The sequence below is a fragment of the Salvelinus fontinalis genome, chromosome 1 (assembly GCF_029448725.1).
Source record: "Salvelinus fontinalis isolate EN_2023a chromosome 1, ASM2944872v1, whole genome shotgun sequence".
NCBI classification, from domain to species: domain Eukaryota; kingdom Metazoa; phylum Chordata; class Actinopteri; order Salmoniformes; family Salmonidae; genus Salvelinus; species Salvelinus fontinalis.
This window is the reverse complement of record NC_074665.1, coordinates 89,767,542-89,788,858: the sequence shown is the minus strand read 5'-3', so window position 1 is coordinate 89,788,858 and position 21,317 is coordinate 89,767,542. Positions and strand designations below refer to the sequence as shown.

Below are 21,317 nucleotides of genomic sequence, written 5' to 3'. Positions count from 1 at the left end.
CTGTTGTTTCCCTCAGCTGGAGAAAGAGAGAGGCTGTTGTTTCCCTCAGCTGGAGAGAGAGAGAGGCTGTTGTTTCCCTCAGCTGGAGAGAGAGAGAGGCTGTTGTTTCCCTCAGCTGGAGACAGACAGGCTGTTGTTTCCCTCAGCTGGAGAGAGAGAGAGGCTGTTGTTTCCCTCAGCTGGAGAGAGAGAGAGGCTGTTGTTTCCCTCAGCCGGAGAGAGAGACGGGCTGCTCTTTCCCTCAGCTGGAGAAAGAGAGAGGCTGTTGTTTCCCTCAGCTGGAGAAAGAGAGAGGCTGTTGTTTCCCTCAGCTGGAGAGAGAGAGGGTGTTGTTTCCCTCAGCTGGAGAGAGAGAGGCTGTTGTTTCCCTCAGCCGGAGAGAGAGACTGGCTGCTGTTTCCCTCAGCTGGAGAGAGAGAGGCTGTTGTTTCCCTCAGCTGGAGAGAGAGAGAGGCTGTTGTTTCCCTCAGCTGGAGAGAGGGGCTGTTTTGTCCATCAGCTGGAGAGAGAGAGAGGCTGTTTTGTCCCTCAGCTGGAGAGAGAGAGAGGCTGTTGTTTCCCTCAGCTGGAGAGAGAGAGGGTGTTGTTTCCCTCAGCTGGAGAGAGAGAGAGGCTGTTGTTTCCCTCAGCCGGAGAGAGAGACGGGCTGCTGTTTCCCTCAGCTGGAGAAAGAGAGAGGCTGTTGTTTCCCTCAGCTGGAGAGAGAGAGAGGCTGTTGTTTCCTTCAGCTGGAGAGAGAGACGGGCTGCTGTTTCCCTCAGCTGGAGAGAGACGGGCTGTTGTTTCCCTCAGCTGGAGAGAGAGATAGGCTGTTCTTTCCCTCAGCTGGAGAGAGGGGCTGTTTTGTCCATCAGCTGGAGAGAGAGGCTGTTGTTTCCCTCAGCTGGAGAGAGACGGGCTGCTGTGTCCCTCAGCTGGAGAGAGACGGCTGCTGTTTCCCTCAGCTGGAGAGAGAGAGAGGCTGTTGTTTCCCTCAGCTGGAGAGAGAGAGAGAGGCTGTTGTTTCCATCAGCCGGAGAAAGAGAGAGGCTGTTCTTTCCCTCAGCTGGAGAAAGAGAGAGGCTGTTGTTTCCCTCAGCTGGAGAGAGAGAGAGGCTGTTGTTTCCCTCAGCTGGAGAGAGAGAGAGGCTGTTGTTTCCCTCAGCTGGAGAGAGAGATAGGCTGTTCTTTCCCTCAGCTGGAGAGAGGGGCTGTTTTGTCCATCAGCTGGAGAGAGAGGCTGTTGTTTCCCTCAGCTGGAGAGAGACGGGCTGCTGTGTCCCTCAGCTGGAGAGAGACGGCTGCTGTTTCCCTCAGCTGGAGAGAGAAGGGCTGCTGTTTCCCTCAGCTGGAGAGAGGAGCTGTAGCTGGAGAGAGACAGAATGTTATTTCCCTCAGTTGGAGAGAGACAGAATGTTGTTTCCCTCAGCTGGAGAATGACGGGCTGTCGTTTCACTCAGCTGGAAAGAGGGGCGGTCGTTTCCCTCAGCTGGAGAGAGGGGGCGGTTGTTTCCCTCAGCTGGAGAGAATAGGGGTGGTCGATTACCTCACCTGGAGAGAGGAGCAGTCGTTTCCCTCAGCTGGAGAGAGACAAGACGTTGTTTCCCTCAGCTGGAGAGAGAGGGGCGGTCTTTACCTCAACTGGAGAGAGAGGAGCGGTCGTTTCCCTCAGCTGGAGAGAGACAGGCTGTTGTTTCCCTCAGCTAGAGAGAGAGAGGCTTAATTTCCCTCAGCTGGAGAGAGAGAGAGGCTGTTGTTTCCCTCAGCTGGAGAGAGAGAGGGTGTTGTTTCCCTCAGCTGGAGAAAAACGGGCTGCTGTTTCCCTCAGCTGGAGAGAGAGAGAGACTGTTGTTTCCCTCAGCTGGAGAGAGAGAGAGGCTGTTGTTTCCCTCAGCTGGAGAAAGAGAGAGGCTGTTGTTTCCCTCAGCTGGAGAGAGAGAGAGGCTGTTGTTTCCCTCAGCTGGAGAGAGAGAGAGGCTGTTGTTTCCCTCAGCTGGAGACAGACAGGCTGTTGTTTCCCTCAGCTGGAGAGAGAGAGAGGCTGTTGTTTCCCTCAGCTGGAGAGAGAGAGAGGCTGTTGTTTCCCTCAGCCGGAGAGAGAGACGGGCTGCTCTTTCCCTCAGCTGGAGAAAGAGAGAGGCTGTTGTTTCCCTCAGCTGGAGAAAGAGAGAGGCTGTTGTTTCCCTCAGCTGGAGAGAGAGAGGGTGTTGTTTCCCTCAGCTGGAGAGAGAGAGAGGCTGTTGTTTCCCTCAGCCGGAGAGAGAGACTGGCTGCTGTTTCCCTCAGCTGGAGAGAGAGAGGCTGTTGTTTCCCTCAGCTGGAGAGAGAGAGAGGCTGTTGTTTCCCTCAGCTGGAGAGAGGGGCTGTTTTGTCCATCAGCTGGAGAGAGAGAGAGGCTGTTTTGTCCCTCAGCTGGAGAGAGAGAGAGGCTGTTGTTTCCCTCAGCTGGAGAGAGAGAGGGTGTTGTTTCCCTCAGCTGGAGAGAGAGAGAGGCTGTTGTTTCCCTCAGCCGGAGAGAGAGACGGGCTGCTGTTTCCCTCAGCTGGAGAAAGAGAGAGGCTGTTGTTTCCCTCAGCTGGAGAGAGAGAGAGGCTGTTGTTTCCTTCAGCTGGAGAGAGAGACGGGCTGCTGTTTCCCTCAGCTGGAGAGAGACGGGCTGTTGTTTCCCTCAGCTGGAGAGAGAGATAGGCTGTTCTTTCCCTCAGCTGGAGAGAGGGGCTGTTTTGTCCATCAGCTGGAGAGAGAGGCTGTTGTTTCCCTCAGCTGGAGAGAGACGGGCTGCTGTGTCCCTCAGCTGGAGAGAGACGGCTGCTGTTTCCCTCAGCTGGAGAGAGAGAGAGGCTGTTGTTTCCCTCAGCTGGAGAGAGAGAGAGAGGCTGTTGTTTCCATCAGCCGGAGAAAGAGAGAGGCTGTTCTTTCCCTCAGCTGGAGAAAGAGAGAGGCTGTTGTTTCCCTCAGCTGGAGAGAGAGAGAGGCTGTTGTTTCCCTCAGCTGGAGAGAGAGATAGGCTGTTCTTTCCCTCAGCTGGAGAGAGGGGCTGTTTTGTCCATCAGCTGGAGAGAGAGGCTGTTGTTTCCCTCAGCTGGAGAGAGACGGGCTGCTGTGTCCCTCAGCTGGAGAGAGACGGCTGCTGTTTCCCTCAGCTGGAGAGAGAAGGGCTGCTGTTTCCCTCAGCTGGAGAGAGGAGCTGTAGCTGGAGAGAGACAGAATGTTATTTCCCTCAGTTGGAGAGAGACAGAATGTTGTTTCCCTCAGCTGGAGAATGACGGGCTGTCGTTTCACTCAGCTGGAAAGAGGGGCGGTCGTTTCCCTCAGCTGGAGAGAGGGGGCGGTCGTTTCCCTCAGCTGGAGAGAATAGGGGTGGTCGATTACCTCACCTGGAGAGAGGAGCAGTCGTTTCCCTCAGCTGGAGAGAGACAAGACGTTGTTTCCCTCAGCTGGAGAGAGAGGGGCGGTCTTTACCTCAACTGGAGAGAGAGGAGCGGTCGTTTCCCTCAGCTGGAGAGAGACAGGCTGTTGTTTCCCTCAGCTAGAGAGAGAGAGGCTTAATTTCCCTCAGCTGGAGAGAGAGAGAGGCTGTTGTTTCCCTCAGCTGGGGAGAGAGAGAGGCTGTTGTTTCTCTCAGCTGGAGACAGACAGGCTGTTGTTTCCCTCAGCTGGAGACAGACAGGCTGTTGTTTCCCTCAGCTGGAGAGAGAGAGAGAGGCTGTTGTTTCCCTCAGCTGGAGAAAGAGAGAGGCTGTTGTTTCCCTCAGCTGGAGAGAGAGAGAGGGTGTTGTTTCCCTCAGCTGGAGAGAGAGAGAGGCTGTTGTTTCCCTCAGCCGGAGAGAGAGACGGGCTGCTGTTTCCTTCAGCTGGAGAGAGACGGGCTGCTGTTTCCCTCAGCTGGAGAGAGACGGGCTGCTGTGTCCCTCAGCTGGAGAGAGACGGGCTGTTGTTTCCCTCAGCTGGAGAGAGCCGGGCTGCTGTGTCCCTCAGCTGGAGAGAGACGGGCTGCTGTTTCCCTCAGCTGGAGAGAGACGAGCTGCTGTTTCCCTCAGCTGGAGAGAGGAGCTGTAGCTGGAGAGAGACAGAATGTTATTTCCCTCAGTTGGAGAGAGACAGAATGTTGTTTCCTTCAGCTGGAGAATGACGGGATGTCGTTTCACTCAGCTGGAAAGAGGGGCGGTCGTTTCCCTCAGCTGGAGAGAGGGGGCGGTCGTTTCCCTCAGCTGGAGAGAATAGGGGTGGTCGATTACCTCACCTGGAGAGAGGAGCAGTCGTTTCCCTCAGCTGGAGAGAGACAGGCTGTTGTTTCCCTCAGCTAGAGAGAGAGGGGCTTAATTTCCCTCAGCTGGAGAGAGAGAGAATGTTGATTCCCTCAGCTGGAGAGAGAGGGGCTGTCGTTTCCCTCAGCTGGAGTGAGACAGGCTGCTGTTTCTGTCAGCTGGAGAGAGAGAGAGGCTGTTGTTTCCCTCAGCTGGAGAGAGAGACGGGCTGCTGTTTCCCTCAGCTGGAGAGAGACGGGCTGCTGTTTCCCTCAGCTGGAGAGAGACGGGCTGCTGCTTCCCTCAGCTGGAGAGAGAGAGAGGCTGTTGTTTCCCTCAGCTGGAGAAAGAGAGAGGCTGTTGTTTCCCTCAGCTGGAGAGAGAGAGAGGCTGTTGTTTCCCTCAACTGGAGAGAGGGGCTGTTGTGTTCCTCAGCTGGAGAGAGACAGGCTGTGTTTATATCAGCTGGAGAGAGAAAGAGAGAGAGGGTGTTGTGTCCCTCAGCTGGAGAGAGAGGCTTTTGTTTCCCTCAGCTGGAGAGAGAGACGGGCTGCTGTTTCCCTCACCTGGAGACAGACAGGCTGCTGCTTCCCTCAGCTGGAGAGAGACGGGCTGCTGGCTCCCTCAGCTGGAGAGAGAGAGGCTGTTGTTTCCCTCAGCTGGAGGGAGAGAGAGACTGTTGTTTCCCTCAGCTGGAGAGAGACGGGCTGCTACTTCCCTCAGCTGGAGAGAGTCGGGCTGCTGTTTCCCTCAGCTGGAGAAAGAGAGAGGCTGCTGTTTCCCTCAGCTGGAGAGAGAGAGAGGCTGCTGTTTCCCTCAGCTGGAGAGAGTCGGGCTGCTGTTTCCCTCAGCTGGAAAGAGAAAGAGGCTGCTGTTTCCCTCAGCTGGAGAGAGAGAGAGGCTGCTGTTTCCCTCAGCAGGAGAGAGAGAGAGGCTGTTGTTTCCCTCAGCTGGAGAAAGAGAGAGGCTGTTGTTTCCCTCAGCTGGAGAGAGAGAGAGGCTGTTGTTTCCCTCAGCTGGAGAGAGAGAGAGGCTGTTGTTTCCCTCAGCTGGAGACAGACAGGCTGTTGTTTCCCTCAGCTGGAGAGAGAGAGAGGCTGTTGTTTCCCTCAGCTGGAGAGAGAGAGAGGCTGTTGTTTCCCTCAGCCGGAGAGAGAGACGGGCTGCTCTTTCCCTCAGCTGGAGAAAGAGAGAGGCTGTTGTTTCCCTCAGCTGGAGAAAGAGAGAGGCTGTTGTTTCCCTCAGCTGGAGAGAGAGAGGGTGTTGTTTCCCTCAGCTGGAGAGAGAGAGGCTGTTGTTTCCCTCAGCCGGAGAGAGAGACTGGCTGCTGTTTCCCTCAGCTGGAGAGAGAGAGGCTGTTGTTTCCCTCAGCTGGAGAGAGAGAGAGGCTGTTGTTTCCCTCAGCTGGAGAGAGGGGCTGTTTTGTCCATCAGCTGGAGAGAGAGAGAGGCTGTTGTGTCCCTCAGCTGGAGAGAGAGAGAGGCTGTTGTTTCCCTCAGCTGGAGAGAGAGAGGGTGTTGTTTCCCTCAGCTGGAGAGAGAGAGAGGCTGTTGTTTCCCTCAGCCGGAGAGAGAGACGGGCTGCTGTTTCCCTCAGCTGGAGAAAGAGAGAGGCTGTTGTTTCCCTCAGCTGGAGAGAGAGAGAGGCTGTTGTTTCCCTCAGCTGGAGACAGACAGGCTGTTGTTTCCCTCAGCTGGAGAGAGAGAGAGGCTGTTGTTTCCCTCAGCTGGAGAGAGAGAGAGGCTGTTGTTTCCCTCAGCCGGAGAGAGAGACGGGCTGCTCTTTCCCTCAGCTGGAGAAAGAGAGAGGCTGTTGTTTCCCTCAGCTGGAGAAAGAGAGAGGCTGTTGTTTCCCTCAGCTGGAGAGAGAGAGGGTGTTGTTTCCCTCAGCTGGAGAGAGAGAGGCTGTTGTTTCCCTCAGCCGGAGAGAGAGACTGGCTGCTGTTTCCCTCAGCTGGAGAGAGAGAGGCTGTTGTTTCCCTCAGCTGGAGAGAGAGAGAGGCTGTTGTTTCCCTCAGCTGGAGAGAGGGGATGTTTTGTCCATCAGCTGGAGAGAGAGAGAGGCTGTTGTGTCCCTCAGCTGGAGAGAGAGAGAGGCTGTTGTTTCCCTCAGCTGGAGAGAGAGAGGGTGTTGTTTCCCTCAGCTGGAGAGAGAGAGAGGCTGTTGTTTCCCTCAGCCGGAGAGAGAGACGGGCTGCTGTTTCCCTCAGCTGGAGAAAGAGAGAGGCTGTTGTTTCCCTCAGCTGGAGAGAGAGAGAGGCTGTTGTTTCCTTCAGCTGGAGAGAGAGACGGGCTGCTGTTTCCCTCAGCTGGAGAGAGACGGGCTGTTGTTTCCCTCAGCTGGAGAGAGAGATAGGCTGTTCTTTCCCTCAGCTGGAGAGAGGGGCTGTTTTGTCCATCAGCTGGAGAGAGAGGCTGTTGTTTCCCTCAGCTGGAGAGAGACGGGCTGCTGTGTCCCTCAGCTGGAGAGAGACGGCTGCTGTTTCCCTCAGCTGGAGAGAGAGAGAGGCTGTTGTTTCCCTCAGCTGGAGAGAGAGAGAGAGGCTGTTGTTTCCATCAGCCGGAGAAAGAGAGAGGCTGTTCTTTCCCTCAGCTGGAGAAAGAGAGAGGCTGTTGTTTCCCTCAGCTGGAGAGAGAGAGAGGCTGTTGTTTCCCTCAGCTGGAGAGAGAGATAGGCTGTTCTTTCCCTCAGCTGGAGAGAGGGGCTGTTTTGTCCATCAGCTGGAGAGAGAGGCTGTTGTTTCCCTCAGCTGGAGAGAGACGGGCTGCTGTGTCCCTCAGCTGGAGAGAGACGGCTGCTGTTTCCCTCAGCTGGAGAGAGAAGGGCTGCTGTTTCCCTCAGCTGGAGAGAGGAGCTGTAGCTGGAGAGAGACAGAATGTTATTTCCCTCAGTTGGAGAGAGACAGAATGTTGTTTCCCTCAGCTGGAGAATGACGGGCTGTCGTTTCACTCAGCTGGAAAGAGGGGCGGTCGTTTCCCTCAGCTGGAGAGAGGGGGCGGTTGTTTCCCTCAGCTGGAGAGAATAGGGTTGGTCGATTACCTCACCTGGAGAGAGGAGCAGTCGTTTCCCTCAGCTGGAGAGAGACAAGACGTTGTTTCCCTCAGCTGGAGAGAGAGGGGCGGTCTTTACCTCAACTGGAGAGAGAGGAGCGGTCGTTTCCCTCAGCTGGAGAGAGACAGGCTGTTGTTTCCCTCAGCTAGAGAGAGAGAGGCTTAATTTCCCTCAGCTGGAGAGAGAGAGAGGCTGTTGTTTCCCTCAGCTGGAGAGAGAGAGGGTGTTGTTTCCCTCAGCTGGAGAAAAACGGGCTGCTGTTTCCCTCAGCTGGAGAGAGAGAGAGACTGTTGTTTCCCTCAGCTGGAGAGAGAGAGAGGCTGTTGTTTCCCTCAGCTGGAGAAAGAGAGAGGCTGTTGTTTCCCTCAGCTGGAGAGAGAGAGAGGCTGTTGTTTCCCTCAGCTGGAGAGAGAGAGAGGCTGTTGTTTCCCTCAGCTGGAGACAGACAGGCTGTTGTTTCCCTCAGCTGGAGAGAGAGAGAGGCTGTTGTTTCCCTCAGCTGTGGAGAGAGAGAGGCTGTTGTTTCCCTCAGCCGGAGAGAGAGACGGGCTGCTCTTTCCCTCAGCTGGAGAAAGAGAGAGGCTGTTGTTTCCCTCAGCTGGAGAAAGAGAGAGGCTGTTGTTTCCCTCAGCTGGAGAGAGAGAGGGTGTTGTTTCCCTCAGCTGGAGAGAGAGAGAGGCTGTTGTTTCCCTCAGCCGGAGAGAGAGACTGGCTGCTGTTTCCCTCAGCTGGAGAGAGAGAGGCTGTTGTTTCCCTCAGCTGGAGAGAGAGAGAGGCTGTTGTTTCCCTCAGCTGGAGAGAGGGGCTGTTTTGTCCATCAGCTGGAGAGAGAGAGAGGCTGTTTTGTCCCTCAGCTGGAGAGAGAGAGAGGCTGTTGTTTCCCTCAGCTGGAGAGAGAGAGGGTGTTGTTTCCCTCAGCTGGAGAGAGAGAGAGGCTGTTGTTTCCCTCAGCCGGAGAGAGAGACGGGCTGCTGTTTCCCTCAGCTGGAGAAAGAGAGAGGCTGTTGTTTCCCTCAGCTGGAGAGAGAGAGAGGCTGTTGTTTCCTTCAGCTGGAGAGAGAGACGGGCTGCTGTTTCCCTCAGCTGGAGAGAGACGGGCTGTTGTTTCCCTCAGCTGGAGAGAGAGATAGGCTGTTCTTTCCCTCAGCTGGAGAGAGGGGCTGTTTTGTCCATCAGCTGGAGAGAGAGGCTGTTGTTTCCCTCAGCTGGAGAGAGACGGGCTGCTGTGTCCCTCAGCTGGAGAGAGACGGCTGCTGTTTCCCTCAGCTGGAGAGAGAGAGAGGCTGTTGTTTCCCTCAGCTGGAGAGAGAGAGAGAGGCTGTTGTTTCCATCAGCCGGAGAAAGAGAGAGGCTGTTCTTTCCCTCAGCTGGAGAAAGAGAGAGGCTGTTGTTTCCCTCAGCTGGAGAGAGAGAGAGGCTGTTGTTTCCCTCAGCTGGAGAGAGAGATAGGCTGTTCTTTCCCTCAGCTGGAGAGAGGGGCTGTTTTGTCCATCAGCTGGAGAGAGAGGCTGTTGTTTCCCTCAGCTGGAGAGAGACGGGCTGCTGTGTCCCTCAGCTGGAGAGAGACGGCTGCTGTTTCCCTCAGCTGGAGAGAGAAGGGCTGCTGTTTCCCTCAGCTGGAGAGAGGAGCTGTAGCTGGAGAGAGACAGAATGTTATTTCCCTCAGTTGGAGAGAGACAGAATGTTGTTTCCCTCAGCTGGAGAATGACGGGCTGTCGTTTCACTCAGCTGGAAAGAGGGGCGGTCGTTTCCCTCAGCTGGAGAGAGGGGGCGGTCGTTTCCCTCAGCTGGAGAGAATAGGGGTGGTCGATTACCTCACCTGGAGAGAGGAGCAGTCGTTTCCCTCAGCTGGAGAGAGACAAGACGTTGTTTCCCTCAGCTGGAGAGAGAGGGGCGGTCTTTACCTCAACTGGAGAGAGAGGAGCGGTCGTTTCCCTCAGCTGGAGAGAGACAGGCTGTTGTTTCCCTCAGCTAGAGAGAGAGAGGCTTAATTTCCCTCAGCTGGAGAGAGAGAGAGGCTGTTGTTTCCCTCAGCTGGGGAGAGAGAGAGGCTGTTGTTTCTCTCAGCTGGAGACAGACAGGCTGTTGTTTCCCTCAGCTGGAGACAGACAGGCTGTTGTTTCCCTCAGCTGGAGAGAGAGAGAGAGGCTGTTGTTTCCCTCAGCTGGAGAAAGAGAGAGGCTGTTGTTTCCCTCAGCTGGAGAGAGAGAGAGGGTGTTGTTTCCCTCAGCTGGAGAGAGAGAGAGGCTGTTGTTTCCCTCAGCCGGAGAGAGAGACGGGCTGCTGTTTCCTTCAGCTGGAGAGAGACGGGCTGCTGTTTCCCTCAGCTGGAGAGAGACGGGCTGCTGTGTCCCTCAGCTGGAGAGAGACGGGCTGTTGTTTCCCTCAGCTGGAGAGAGCCGGGCTGCTGTGTCCCTCAGCTGGAGAGAGACGGGCTGCTGTTTCCCTCAGCTGGAGAGAGACGAGCTGCTGTTTCCCTCAGCTGGAGAGAGGAGCTGTAGCTGGAGAGAGACAGAATGTTATTTCCCTCAGTTGGAGAGAGACAGAATGTTGTTTCCTTCAGCTGGAGAATGACGGGATGTCGTTTCACTCAGCTGGAAAGAGGGGCGGTCGTTTCCCTCAGCTGGAGAGAGGGGGCGGTCGTTTCCCTCAGCTGGAGAGAATAGGGGTGGTCGATTACCTCACCTGGAGAGAGGAGCAGTCGTTTCCCTCAGCTGGAGAGAGACAAGACGTTGTTTCCCTCAGCTGGAGAGAGAGGGGCGGTCTTTACCTCAACTGGAGAGAGAGGAGCGGTCGTTTCCCTCAGCTGGAGAGAGACAGGCTGTTGTTTCCCTCAGCTAGAGAGAGAGGGGCTTAATTTCCCTCAGCTGGAGAGAGAGAGAATGTTGATTCCCTCAGCTGGAGAGAGAGGGGCTGTCGTTTCCCTCAGCTGGAGTGAGACAGGCTGCTGTTTCTGTCAGCTGGAGAGAGAGAGAGGCTGTTGTTTCCCTCAGCTGGAGAGAGAGACGGGCTGCTGTTTCCCTCAGCTGGAGAGAGACGGGCTGCTGTTTCCCTCAGCTGGAGAGAGACGGGCTGCTGCTTCCCTCAGCTGGAGAGAGAGAGAGGCTGTTGTTTCCCTCAGCTGGAGAAAGAGAGAGGCTGTTGTTTCCCTCAGCTGGAGAGAGAGAGAGGCTGTTGTTTCCCTCAACTGGAGAGAGGGGCTGTTGTGTTCCTCAGCTGGAGAGAGACAGGCTGTGTTTATATCAGCTGGAGAGAGAAAGAGAGAGAGGGTGTTGTGTCCCTCAGCTGGAGAGAGAGGCTGTTGTTTCCCTCAGCTGGAGAGAGAGACGGGCTGCTGTTTCCCTCACCTGGAGACAGACAGGCTGCTGCTTCCCTCAGCTGGAGAGAGACGGGCTGCTGGCTCCCTCAGCTGGAGAGAGAGAGGCTGTTGTTTCCCTCAGCTGGAGGGAGAGAGAGACTGTTGTTTCCCTCAGCTGGAGAGAGACGGGCTGCTACTTCCCTCAGCTGGAGAGAGTCGGGCTGCTGTTTCCCTCAGCTGGAGAAAGAGAGAGGCTGCTGTTTCCCTCAGCTGGAGAGAGAGAGAGGCTGCTGTTTCCCTCAGCTGGAGAGAGTCGGGCTGCTGTTTCCCTCAGCTGGAAAGAGAGAGAGGCTGCTGTTTCCCTCAGCTGGAGAGAGAGAGAGGCTGCTGTTTCCCTCAGCAGGAGAGAGAGAGAGGCTGTTGTTTCCCTCAGCTGGAGAGAGACGGGCTGCTACTTCCCTCAGCTGGAGAGAGTCGGGCTGCTGTTTCCCTCAGCTGGAGAGAGACGGGCTATTGTTTCCCTCAGCTGGAGAGAGATGGGCTGTTGTGTCAATCACCTGGAGCGAGACAGGCTGTTGTTTCCCTCAGCTGGAGAGAGACAGGCTGTGTTTATATCAGCTGGAGAGAGAAAGAGAGAGAGGGTGTTGTGTCCCTCAGCTGGAGAGATAGGGGCTGTTGTGTCCATCAGCTGGAGAGAGGGGCTGTTGTGTCCATCAGCTGGAGAGAATAGATGTTTCAATCAGCTGGAAAAAGGGGATCTTGTGTCCATCAGCTGGAGAGAGACGGGCTATTGTGTCCCTCAGCTGGAGAGAGACGGGCTGCTGTTTCACTCAGCTGGAGAGAAGGGATGATTCCATCAGCTGTAAAGAGGTGCTCTTGTGTCCATCAGCTGGAGAGAGACGGGCTATTGTGTCCCTCAGCTGGAGAGAGACGGGCTGCTGTTTCCCTCAGCTGGAGAGAGACGGGCTATTGTGTCCCTCAGCTGGAGAGAGACAGGCTGCTGTTTCCCTCAGCTGGAGAGAGACGGGCTGCTGTTTCCCTCAGCTGGAGAGAGACGGGCTGCTGTTTCCCTCAGCTGGAGAGAGACGGGCTGCTGTTTCTCTCAGCTAGAGAGAGATGGGCTGCTGTTTCCCTCAGCTGGAGAGAGACAGGCTGCTGTTTCCCTCAGCTGGAGAGAGAAGGGCTGTTGTTTCCCTCAGCTGGAGAGAGGGGCCGTTGTTTCCCTCAGCTGGAGAGAGGAGCAGTAGTGTCCATCAGCTGGAGAGAGACAGAATGTAGTTTCCCTCAGCTGGAAAGAGGGGCGGTCGTTTCCCTCAGCTGGAGAGAGAGGGGCGGTCGTTTCCCTCAGCTGGAGAGAGAGGGGCGGTCGTTTACCTCACCTGTAGAGAGAGGAGCGTCCGTTCCCTCAGCTGGAGAGAGACAGGCTGTTGTTTCCCTCAGCTGGAGAGGGATGGTCGTTTCCCTCAGCTGGAGAGAGAGGGGCGGTCATTTCCCTCAGCTGGAGAGAGACAGGCTATTGTTTCTCTCAGCTGGAGAGAGACAGGTTGTGTTTCTATCAGCTGTAGAGAGAAAGAGAGAGAGGGTGTTGTGTCCCTCAGCTGGAGAGAGACGAGCTGTTGTTTCCATCAGCTGAAGAGAAGAGATGTTTCCATCAGCCGGAAAGAGGGGCTCTTGTGTCCATCAGCTGGAGAGAGAGGGACGGTCATGTCCCTCAGCTGGAGAGAGAGGGGCGGTCGTTTCCCTCAACTGGAGAGAGGGACTGTTAATTGCCTCAGCTGGAGAGAGGGGCTGTAGTTTCCCTCAGCTGGAGAGAGGGGCTGTAGTTTCCCTCAGCTGGAGAGAGGGGCTGTAGTTTCCCTCAGCTGGAGAGAGAGGCTGTTGTTTCCATCAGCTGAAGAGAAGAGATGCTTCAATCAGCTGGAAAAAAGGGCTCTTGTGTCCATCAGCTGGAGACAGACATGCTGTTGTTTCCCTCAGCTGGAGAGAGACGGGCTGCTGTTTCCCTCAGCTGGAGAGAGGAGCTGTAGCTGGAGAGAGACAGAATGTTATTTCCTTCAGTTGGAGAGAGACAGAATGTTGTTTCCCTCAGCTGGAGAATGACGGGCTGTCGTTTCACTCAGCTGGAAAGAGGGGCGGTCGTTTCCCTCAGCTGGAGAGAGGGGGCGGTCATTTCCCTCAGCTGGAGAGAATAGGGGTGGTCGATTACCTCACCTGGAGAGAGGAGCAGTCGTTTACCTCAGCTGGAGAGAGACAAGACTGTGTTTCCCTCAGCTGGAGAGAGAGGGGCGGTCTTTACCTCACCTGGAGAGAGAGGGGCTTAATTTCCCTCAGCTGGAGAGAGACAGAATGTTGATTCCCTCAGCTGGAGAGAGGGGCTTAATTTCCCTCAGCTGGAGAGAGACAGAATGTCGTTTCCCTCAGCTGGAGTGAGACAGGCTGTTGTTTCCGTCAGCTGGAGAGAGGGGCTGTCATTTCCCTCAGCTGGAGATAGACAGAATGTTGTTTCCCTCAGCTAGAGAGAGAGGGTGTTGTGTTCCTCAGCGGGAGAGAGAGGAGCTTCATTTCCCTCAGCTAAAGAAAAAGGGGCTGTCATTTGCCTCAGCTGGAGAGAGAGGGGCGGTCGATTACCTCACCTGGAGAGAGGAGCGGTTGTTTCCCTCAGCTGGAGAGAGACAAGACGTTGTTTCCCTCAGCTGGAGAGAGAGAGACGGTCATTTACCTCACCTGGAGAGAGAGGAGCGGTCGTTTCCCTCAGCTGGAGAGAGACAGGCTGTTGTTTCCCTCAGCTAGAGAGAGAGGGGCTGTCATTTCCCTCAGCTGGAGAGAGACAGAATGTTGTTTCCCTCAGCTGTAGAGAGAGGGGCTGTTGTTTCCCTCAGCTGGAGAGAGAGGGGCGTTCGATTCCCTCAGCTGGAGAGAGAGGGTCGGGTCTTTTCCCTCGGCTGGGGAGAGAGGGGCGGACGTTTCCCTCAGCTGGAGAGAGACAGGCTGTTGTTTCCCTCAGCTGGAGAGAGAGGGGCTGTCATTTTTCTCAGTTAGAGAGAGACGGGCTGTTGTTTCTATCAGCTGGAGAGAGAGAGAGAGCGAGCGGGAGAAGGTGTTGTGTCCTTCAGCGGGAGAGAGAGGAGCTTAATTTCCCTCAGTTAAAGAAAAAGGGGCTGTCGTTTCCCTCAGCTGGAGTGAGACAGGCTGGTGTTTCCCTCAGCTGGAGAGAGGGGCTGTCATTTCCCTCAGCTGGAGAGAGACAGAATGTCGTTTCCTTCAGCTGGAAAGAGGGGCGTTTCCTTCAGCTGGAGAGAGAGGGGCGGTCGTTTCCCTCAGCTGGAGAGAGAGGGGTGGTCGTTTCCCTCAGCTGGAGAGAGAGGGGCGGTCATTTCCCTCAGCTGGAGAGAGGGGCGGTCGTTTCCCTCAGCTGGAGAGAGAGGGGCAGTCGTTTCCCTCAGCTGGGAGAGAGGGGCTGTCGTTTCCCTCGGCTGGAGAGAGACGGGCTGTCGTTTCCCTCAGCTGGGAGAGAGAGGGGCTGTCGTTTCCCTCAGCTAGAGAGAGTGGCTGTCATTTCCCTCAGCTAGAGAGAGGGGCTGTCGTTTCCCTCAGCTAGAGAGAGGGGCTGTCGTGTCCCTCAGCTAGAGAGAGGGGCTGTCATTTCCCTCAGCTAGAGAGAGGGCCTGTCGTTTCCCTCAGCTAGAGAGAGGGGCTGTCGTGACCCTCAGCTAGAGAGAGGGGCTGTCGTTTCCCTCAGCTAGAGAGAGAGGGGCTGTCGTTTCCCTCAGCTGGAGAGAGAGGGGCTGTCGTTTCCCTCAGCTAGAGAGAGGGGCTGTCGTTTCCCTCAGCTAGAGAGAGATGCTGTCGTTTCCCTCAGCTAGAGAGAGATGCTGTCGTTTCCCTCAGCTAGAGAGAGGGTCTGTCGTTTCCCTCAGCTAGAGAGAGGGGCTGTCGTTTCCCTCAGCTAGAGAGAGGGGCTGTCGTTTCCCTCAGCTAGAGAGAGATGCTGTCGTTTCCCTCAGCTAGAGAGAGGGGCTGTCGTTTCCCTCAGCTAGAGAGAGGGGGTGTCATTTCCCTCAGCTGGAGAGAGAGGGGCGGTCGTTTCCCTCAGCTAGAGAGAGATGCTGTCGTTTCCCTTAGCTAGAGAGAGGGGCTGTCGTTTCCCTCAGCTGGAGAGAGGGGCGGTCATTTCCCTCAGCTGGAGAGAGGGGCGGTCGTTTCCCTCAGCTGGAGAGAGAGGGGCAGTCGTTTCCCTCAGCTGGGAGAGAGGGGCTGTCGTTTCCCTCAGCTAGAGAGAGAGGGGCTGTCGTTTCCCTCAGCTGGAGAGAGAGGGGCTGTCGTTTCCCTCAGCTAGAGAGAGGGGCTGTCGTTTCCCTCAGCTAGAGAGAGATGCTGTCGTTTCCCTCAGCTAGAGAGAGGGGCTGTCGTTTCCCACAGCTAGAGAGAGATGCTGTCGTTTCCCTCAGCTAGAGAGAGGGGCTGTCGTTTTCCTCAGCTAGAGAGAGGGGCTGTCGTTTCCCTCAGCTAGAGAGAGGGGCTGTCGTTTCTCTCAGCTAGAGAGAGGGGCTGTCATTTCCCTCAGCTGGAGAGAGAGAGGCGGTCGTTTCCCTCAGCTAGAGAGAGATGCTGTCGTTTCCCTCAGCTAGAGAGAGGGGCTGTCGATTCCCTCAGCTAGAGAGAGATGCTGTCGTTTCCCTCAGCTAGAGAGAGATGCTGTCGTTTCCCTCAGCTGGGAGAGAGGGGCTGTCGTTTCCCTCAGCTAGAGAGAGGGGCTGTCGTTTCCCTCAGCTAGAGAGAGGGGCTGTCGTTTCCCTCAGCTGGGAGAGAGGGGCTGTCGTTTCCCTCAGCTAGAGAGAGGGGCTGTCGTTTCCCTCAGCTAGAGAGAGGGGCTGTCGTTTCCCTCAGCTAGAGAGAGGGGCTGTTAAGAACCTCAGGTCAGTCTGCTGTTTGGACACAGATGTGTACGGAGGCGTATGAAGCGTAGAGGTTAGATGGTCCAGTTGGAACTTGACAACTGGTGGTCTGTTTATCTCGGATTCCACTGCTGTTGGAAGTAGATCAGCATTGACTGACCCTATGCCTCTCAACGTGTGTGTGTGTGTGCGTGCGTACATGCGTACGTGTACGTGCGTGCGCATTTGTGTGTTTGTGTGTGTGTGCGCGTTGGTATTTGTGTGTCTGGAGGTGATGGGAAAGGCAAGAGATGAATTTCTCTTTTTAGCAAAAATGGACAATAAAGTATCTATTCTAGGGAAGAGGCTGAGGAATGTACCTGTCCGCAGGTGAGTTGAAGCCGCTGGTAGAGTGTCCTCCAGAGTGGCCGTGCTCCATATTACCCAATACTGCAATACTCTACCAACAGGACAAGGGAGAGGGAACAGTCAGGAAGAGGGAACAGACACATAGTGTATTATGGTCATTCAAAAATAACATTTTATGAATGTACAGTTCAGGTAAAGTTACTAGTCATCATCATAGCTAGCTAGCTATTTGTCCCATGCACACACCGAGGGGAAGCGGAGGGCTGGGATGGAGTGGTGCTGAGGGTGTCTGTTGAGGGCGGTAGTCCCAGTCCCAGTGTTTAGGGTCAGGCTGGGAGGGGTCAGGGTTGACCAGTTGAGGCTGACCGCTATCTCCAGGGGATCCTGGAGGCCAGAGGAGCTGAGATAGTCGTCTGTCTCGCAGTCAGCTGTTACAACAAACACATCTGACATCAGCCATGAGCATGTGACTGAGCAGGCATGAGACATCAACCATGAGCATGTGACTGACCAGGCATGAGACATCAGCCATGAGCATGTGACTGACCAGGCATGAGACATCAGGCATGAGACATTAGCCATGAGCATGTGACTGACCAGGCATGAGACATCAGGCATGAGACATTAGCCATGAGCATGTGACTGACCAGGCATGAGACATCAGGCATGAGACATTAGCCATGAGCATGTGACTGACCAGGCATGAGACATCAGGCATGAGACATTAGCCATGATCATGTGACTGACCAGGCATGAGACATCAGGCATGAGACATTAGCCATGAGCATGTGACTGACCAGGCATAAGACATCAGCCATGAGCAGGTGACTGACCAGGCATAAGACATCAGCCATGAGCAGGTGACTGACCAGGCAGGGCCGCACTCACTGACTGACTGACACAGACGCACTCACACAAAGGAGTGCACGCACGCATGCACTCACACACCCACACAGTCACGCACACACTCACTCACATACACATGCATGCATGCATACACACACACATACACACACACACACACACACACACTCAACTGGTGAGGTACACTGTAAGACCATCAGGGACTGAATAATTAAGTTATCCTCCTTTCTTTCAGAGTCTCCCACATGTACGTCTAGTCAGGGCCATTCAGCACTACAACAGTTATGAAACCAACAGTTATGAAAGCAATGAGCCCTGGTCAAAAGTAGTGCACTATATAGGGACTAGGGTGCCATTCAGGACAGAGCCACAGCCTAAATTGGCTAAATGTTAAGTTAAGTGTTCTCACAGTTGGCCGAGGAGCAGCTGGTGTGGTGGACCTGGAAGTGCTGGTGCTGGTCTGCCTCTGGTTCCTCAGGTTCATGGATGAAGCTGGCGTTGATGCCCGAGTCCAGAGAGCTGTTGACAGGGGACAGGGCGGGGGTCAGCGGGTTCGGGGGGAGGCGATCCTGGCTCTGGGCCGGGGTGGGGGCGTGGACGCCTATGGGGCTCTGATGGGGCTTTGATGGAGACCTGTTGATTTTCAGGTAGGGAGGCTGCAGTGCAGGCTTGGGCTCCTCCTCAATGGCCTCCTCCTCTTCCTGCTTCTTCTTCTCTGCGAGGCGGCGCAGTTTGTCACGCTGGCACTTGATGACGTTGACGCGGTCTCGAATGGCCTTGGCCACAAGCTTGAAGTCGGCCTCGCACACGAAGCCCAGCACTACCTGGGAGAAGGGACGTAGCAGAGTCAGTACTTAATACTGATACAAACAGGGAACACGGTCCATGAACTACCTCTGTCTGTGTAAATAATAATGCATAGAGGTCTGATGTACTTCCTGACCGTGCTGTTCTGTACTGTACAGATGTAGAATCTTAATTTGAGCCAGTTTGCTACAGCAGGACAAATAATCCTACAGCAACAGGAAATGTGAATGATTATGTGGATTATAATTCATTTACATTTTTGTAGTGGTTGATACATTTTTGGTAAGGGAAAATCAAGTCTGACTTTTCAAAGTGGAAATTACAAACTTCAGAAAGCTTTTTAAGGCTCAAATACACTACAAGTTTGCATTATCTGCTGCACAGGAAAACTCTCTATGACAACAGTGATCAAATTAAGATAGTGCACCTGTACACCCCCGTGGACAGGACGCTAGTCTTGTCATTTGCTGTGTAGATAATCAATATGTATTGAGCGGATGCTGTGGAGGGGAGGGGCTGATCTGAGGCCCTATGATATTTTTCAAAAATGTATGTAAAAGATATAGCTGTAAATCATCAAGTGGGCCTTTAAAGGATGGTGTTACATCAAAACCTGTCCCATTCTGAACATAGTGTTCCAGTCTCAGAAAAAGGGTCAGAAAAAGGGTTTGCGTCTCAAATTGCACCCTATTTCTTCTTTAGCGCACTACTTTGACCATGGCCCATAGGGAAGGGCTCATAGGGCTCTGGTCAAAGGTACTGTAGGGCATTATATAGGGTGTAACTTGGGATGTACACAAAGTTGGTGGTTTGCCTCCCTCCTCTCTCTAACCCTTCTCTCAACATCTCGTCAGATTACGCTGTTAGATTCCCATAACCCAGACTAAATGTCCTGGATGATAATACATGGGAACCTGATGAAAAGGCAGCAGGCAGGAGGAAGAGGTATGGAATTGTGGCTGGTGGCCAGGCCGGGTCCTTCTCATTAAAAGTGACCTCTGCTAAGAGGGCTGGAGGACACAAAGTCCTACCTCCCAAATGGCAGACTAGTGTGTGGGCCCTGGTCAAAAGTAGTGCACTATAAAGGGAAAAGGGTACCATTTGGGATGACATTTGGGGCTCAACCTAGGAAAGGCTGTTTCATATGACTTCCTGTTCGTGAGAGCGAGAGACATTATATTATTAAAGCCCTGACCTCAGCTTTCTTCTTTTCGCTCTCCTCTTACATTTCTACCACTGATGATTAAACGCTGAGCTGTGCCCTTGACACACTGTCTGCAGGCACGTCCACTTCACTTTATGGGCTAAGCATATGGCAGTGTCTGTCCACGATTGTAATCAAATCGTAAACTATGTGATCTTGGGGTATTAGATTCTATGTGTTTCCTGGTCTGTTGCAAAAGGGATATCTAGATATCCTCAGATCCTCAAAAGGTTCTACAGCTGCACCATCGAGAGCATCCTGACTGGTTGCATCACTGCCTGGTATGGCAACTGCTCGGCCTTCGACCTCAATGCACTACAGTAGTGCGTACGGCCCAGTACATCACTGGGGCCAAGCTTCCTGCCATCCAGTACCTCTATATCAGGCAGTGTCAGAGGACGGTCCTAAAATTGTCAAAGCCTCCAGCCACCCTAGTCATAGACTGTTCTCTCTGCTAACGCACGGTAAGTGGTACCGGAGCGCCAAGTCGAGGTCCAAAAGGCTTCTTAACAACTTCCACCCCCAAGCCATAAGACTCCTGAACAGCTAATCAAAGGGCTACCCAGACTCCTCTTTTACGCTGCTGCTACTCTCTGTTAATTATATATGCATAGTCACTTTAACTCTACCTACATGTACATATTACCTCAATTACCTCGACTAACCGGTGCTCCTGCACATTGACTCTGTACTGGTACCCCCTGTATATAGCCTCGCTACTGTTATTTTACTGCTGCTGTTTAATTATTTGTTTATTTTCTATTTTCTACTTATCTATTTTTTACTTAACACTTAATTGTATATATTTTTTAACATCTTAAAGCATTGTTGGTTAAGGGCTTATAACTAAGCATTTCACTGTAAGCTCTACACCTGTTGTATTCGGCGCATGTGACAAATACAATTTTATTTGATTAGACAGTCTGCTAAATGAGGTGAATGTAGCTTTATCATCTGAATCTACATAGAATATTAATTCTTCAACACATCCTGTACTGATTATTACCACTGTATGGTGTAAAATATATAAACTCAACAAAAATAGAAACGTCCCTTTTTCACGACCCTGTCTTTCAAAGATAATTCGTAAAAATCCAAACTTCCCAGATCTTCATTGTAAAGGGTTTAAACACTGTTTCCCATGCTTGTTCAATAAACCATAAACAATTAATGGACATGCACCTGTGGAACAGTCGTTAAGACACTAACAGCTTACATACGTTAGACAATTAAGGTCACAGTTATGAAAACTTAGGACACTAAAGAGGCCTTTCTACTGACTCTGAAAAACACCAAAAGAAAGATGCCCAGAGTCCCTGCTCATCTGCATGAGCGTGCCTTAGGCATGCTGCAAGGAGGCATGAGGACTGCAGATGTGGCCAGGGCAATAAATTGCAATGTCCGTATTGTGAGACGCCTAAGACAGAGCTACAGCGAGACAGGACGGACAGATGATCGTTCTCGCAGTGGCAGACCACGTGTAACAACACCTGCACAGGATCGGTACATCCGAACATCACACCTGCGGGACAGATACAGGATGGCAACAACAACTGCCTGAGTTACACCAGGAACGCACAATCCATCCATCAGTGCTCAGACTGTCCGCAATAGGCTGAGAGAGGCTGGACTGAGGACTTGTAAGCCTGTTGTAAGGCAGGTCCTCACCAGACATCACCGGTAACAACGTCGCCTATGGGCACAAACCCACCGTTGATGGACTAGACAGGGCTGGCAAAAAGTGCTCTTCACTGACAAGTCGTGATTTTGTCTCACCAGGGGTGATGGCCGGATTCGCGTTTATCGTCGAAGGAATGAGCGTTACTCCGAGGCCTGTACTCTGGAGCGGGATCGATTTGGAGGTGAAGGGTCCGTCATGGTCTGGGGCGGTGTGTCACAGCATCATCGGACTCAGCTTGTTGTCATTGCAGGCAATCTCAGCGCTGTGCATTACAGGGAAGGCATCCTCCTCCCTCATGTGGTACCCTTCCTGCAGGCTCATCCTGACATGATCCTTCAGCATGACAATGCCACCAGCCATACTGCTCATCCTGTGCGTGACTTCCTGCAAGACAGGAATGTCAGTGTTCTGCCATGGCCAGCGAAGAGCCCGGATCTCAATCCCATTGAGCACGTCAGGACCTGTTGGATCGGAGGGTGAGGGCTAGGGCCATTCCCCCCAGAAATATCCGGGAACTTGCAGGTGCCTTGGTGGAAGAGTGGGGTAACATCTCACAGCAAGAACTGACAAATCTGGTGCAGTCCATGAGGAGGAGATGTACTGCAGTACTTAATGCAGCTGGTGGCACACCAGAAACTGACTATTACTTTTGATTTTGACCACCCCTTTGTTCAGGGACACATTATTCCATTTATGTTTGTCACATGTCTGTGGAACTTGTTCAGTTTATGTCTCAGTTGTTAAATCTTGTTATGTTCATACAAATATTTACACATGTTAAGTTTGCTGAAAATAAAACTCAGTTGACAGTGTAAGGACGTTTCTTTTATTGCTGAGTTTATATATCTATACACTACCGTTCAAAAGTTTGGGGTCACTTAGAAATGTCCTTGTTTTAGAGACAGTTTGTGCTGTTCTGTGAAGGGAGTAGTACATAGCTTGT

The 21,317-nt window shown here is 53.4% G+C and overlaps 1 protein-coding gene across 1 annotated transcript in view; it reads right to left on the bottom strand.

Annotated features, from left to right (window-relative positions):
• LOC129861361 (serine/threonine-protein kinase WNK4-like) overlaps positions 1-21,317 on the bottom strand; it is a 70,504-nt gene that overhangs the window by 34,974 nt on the left and 14,213 nt on the right. The window contains 3 exon segments of the mRNA XM_055932780.1: positions 15,830-15,909; positions 16,065-16,246; positions 17,092-17,506. Coding sequence (XP_055788755.1) covers positions 15,830-15,909; positions 16,065-16,246; positions 17,092-17,506 — 677 coding nt within the window.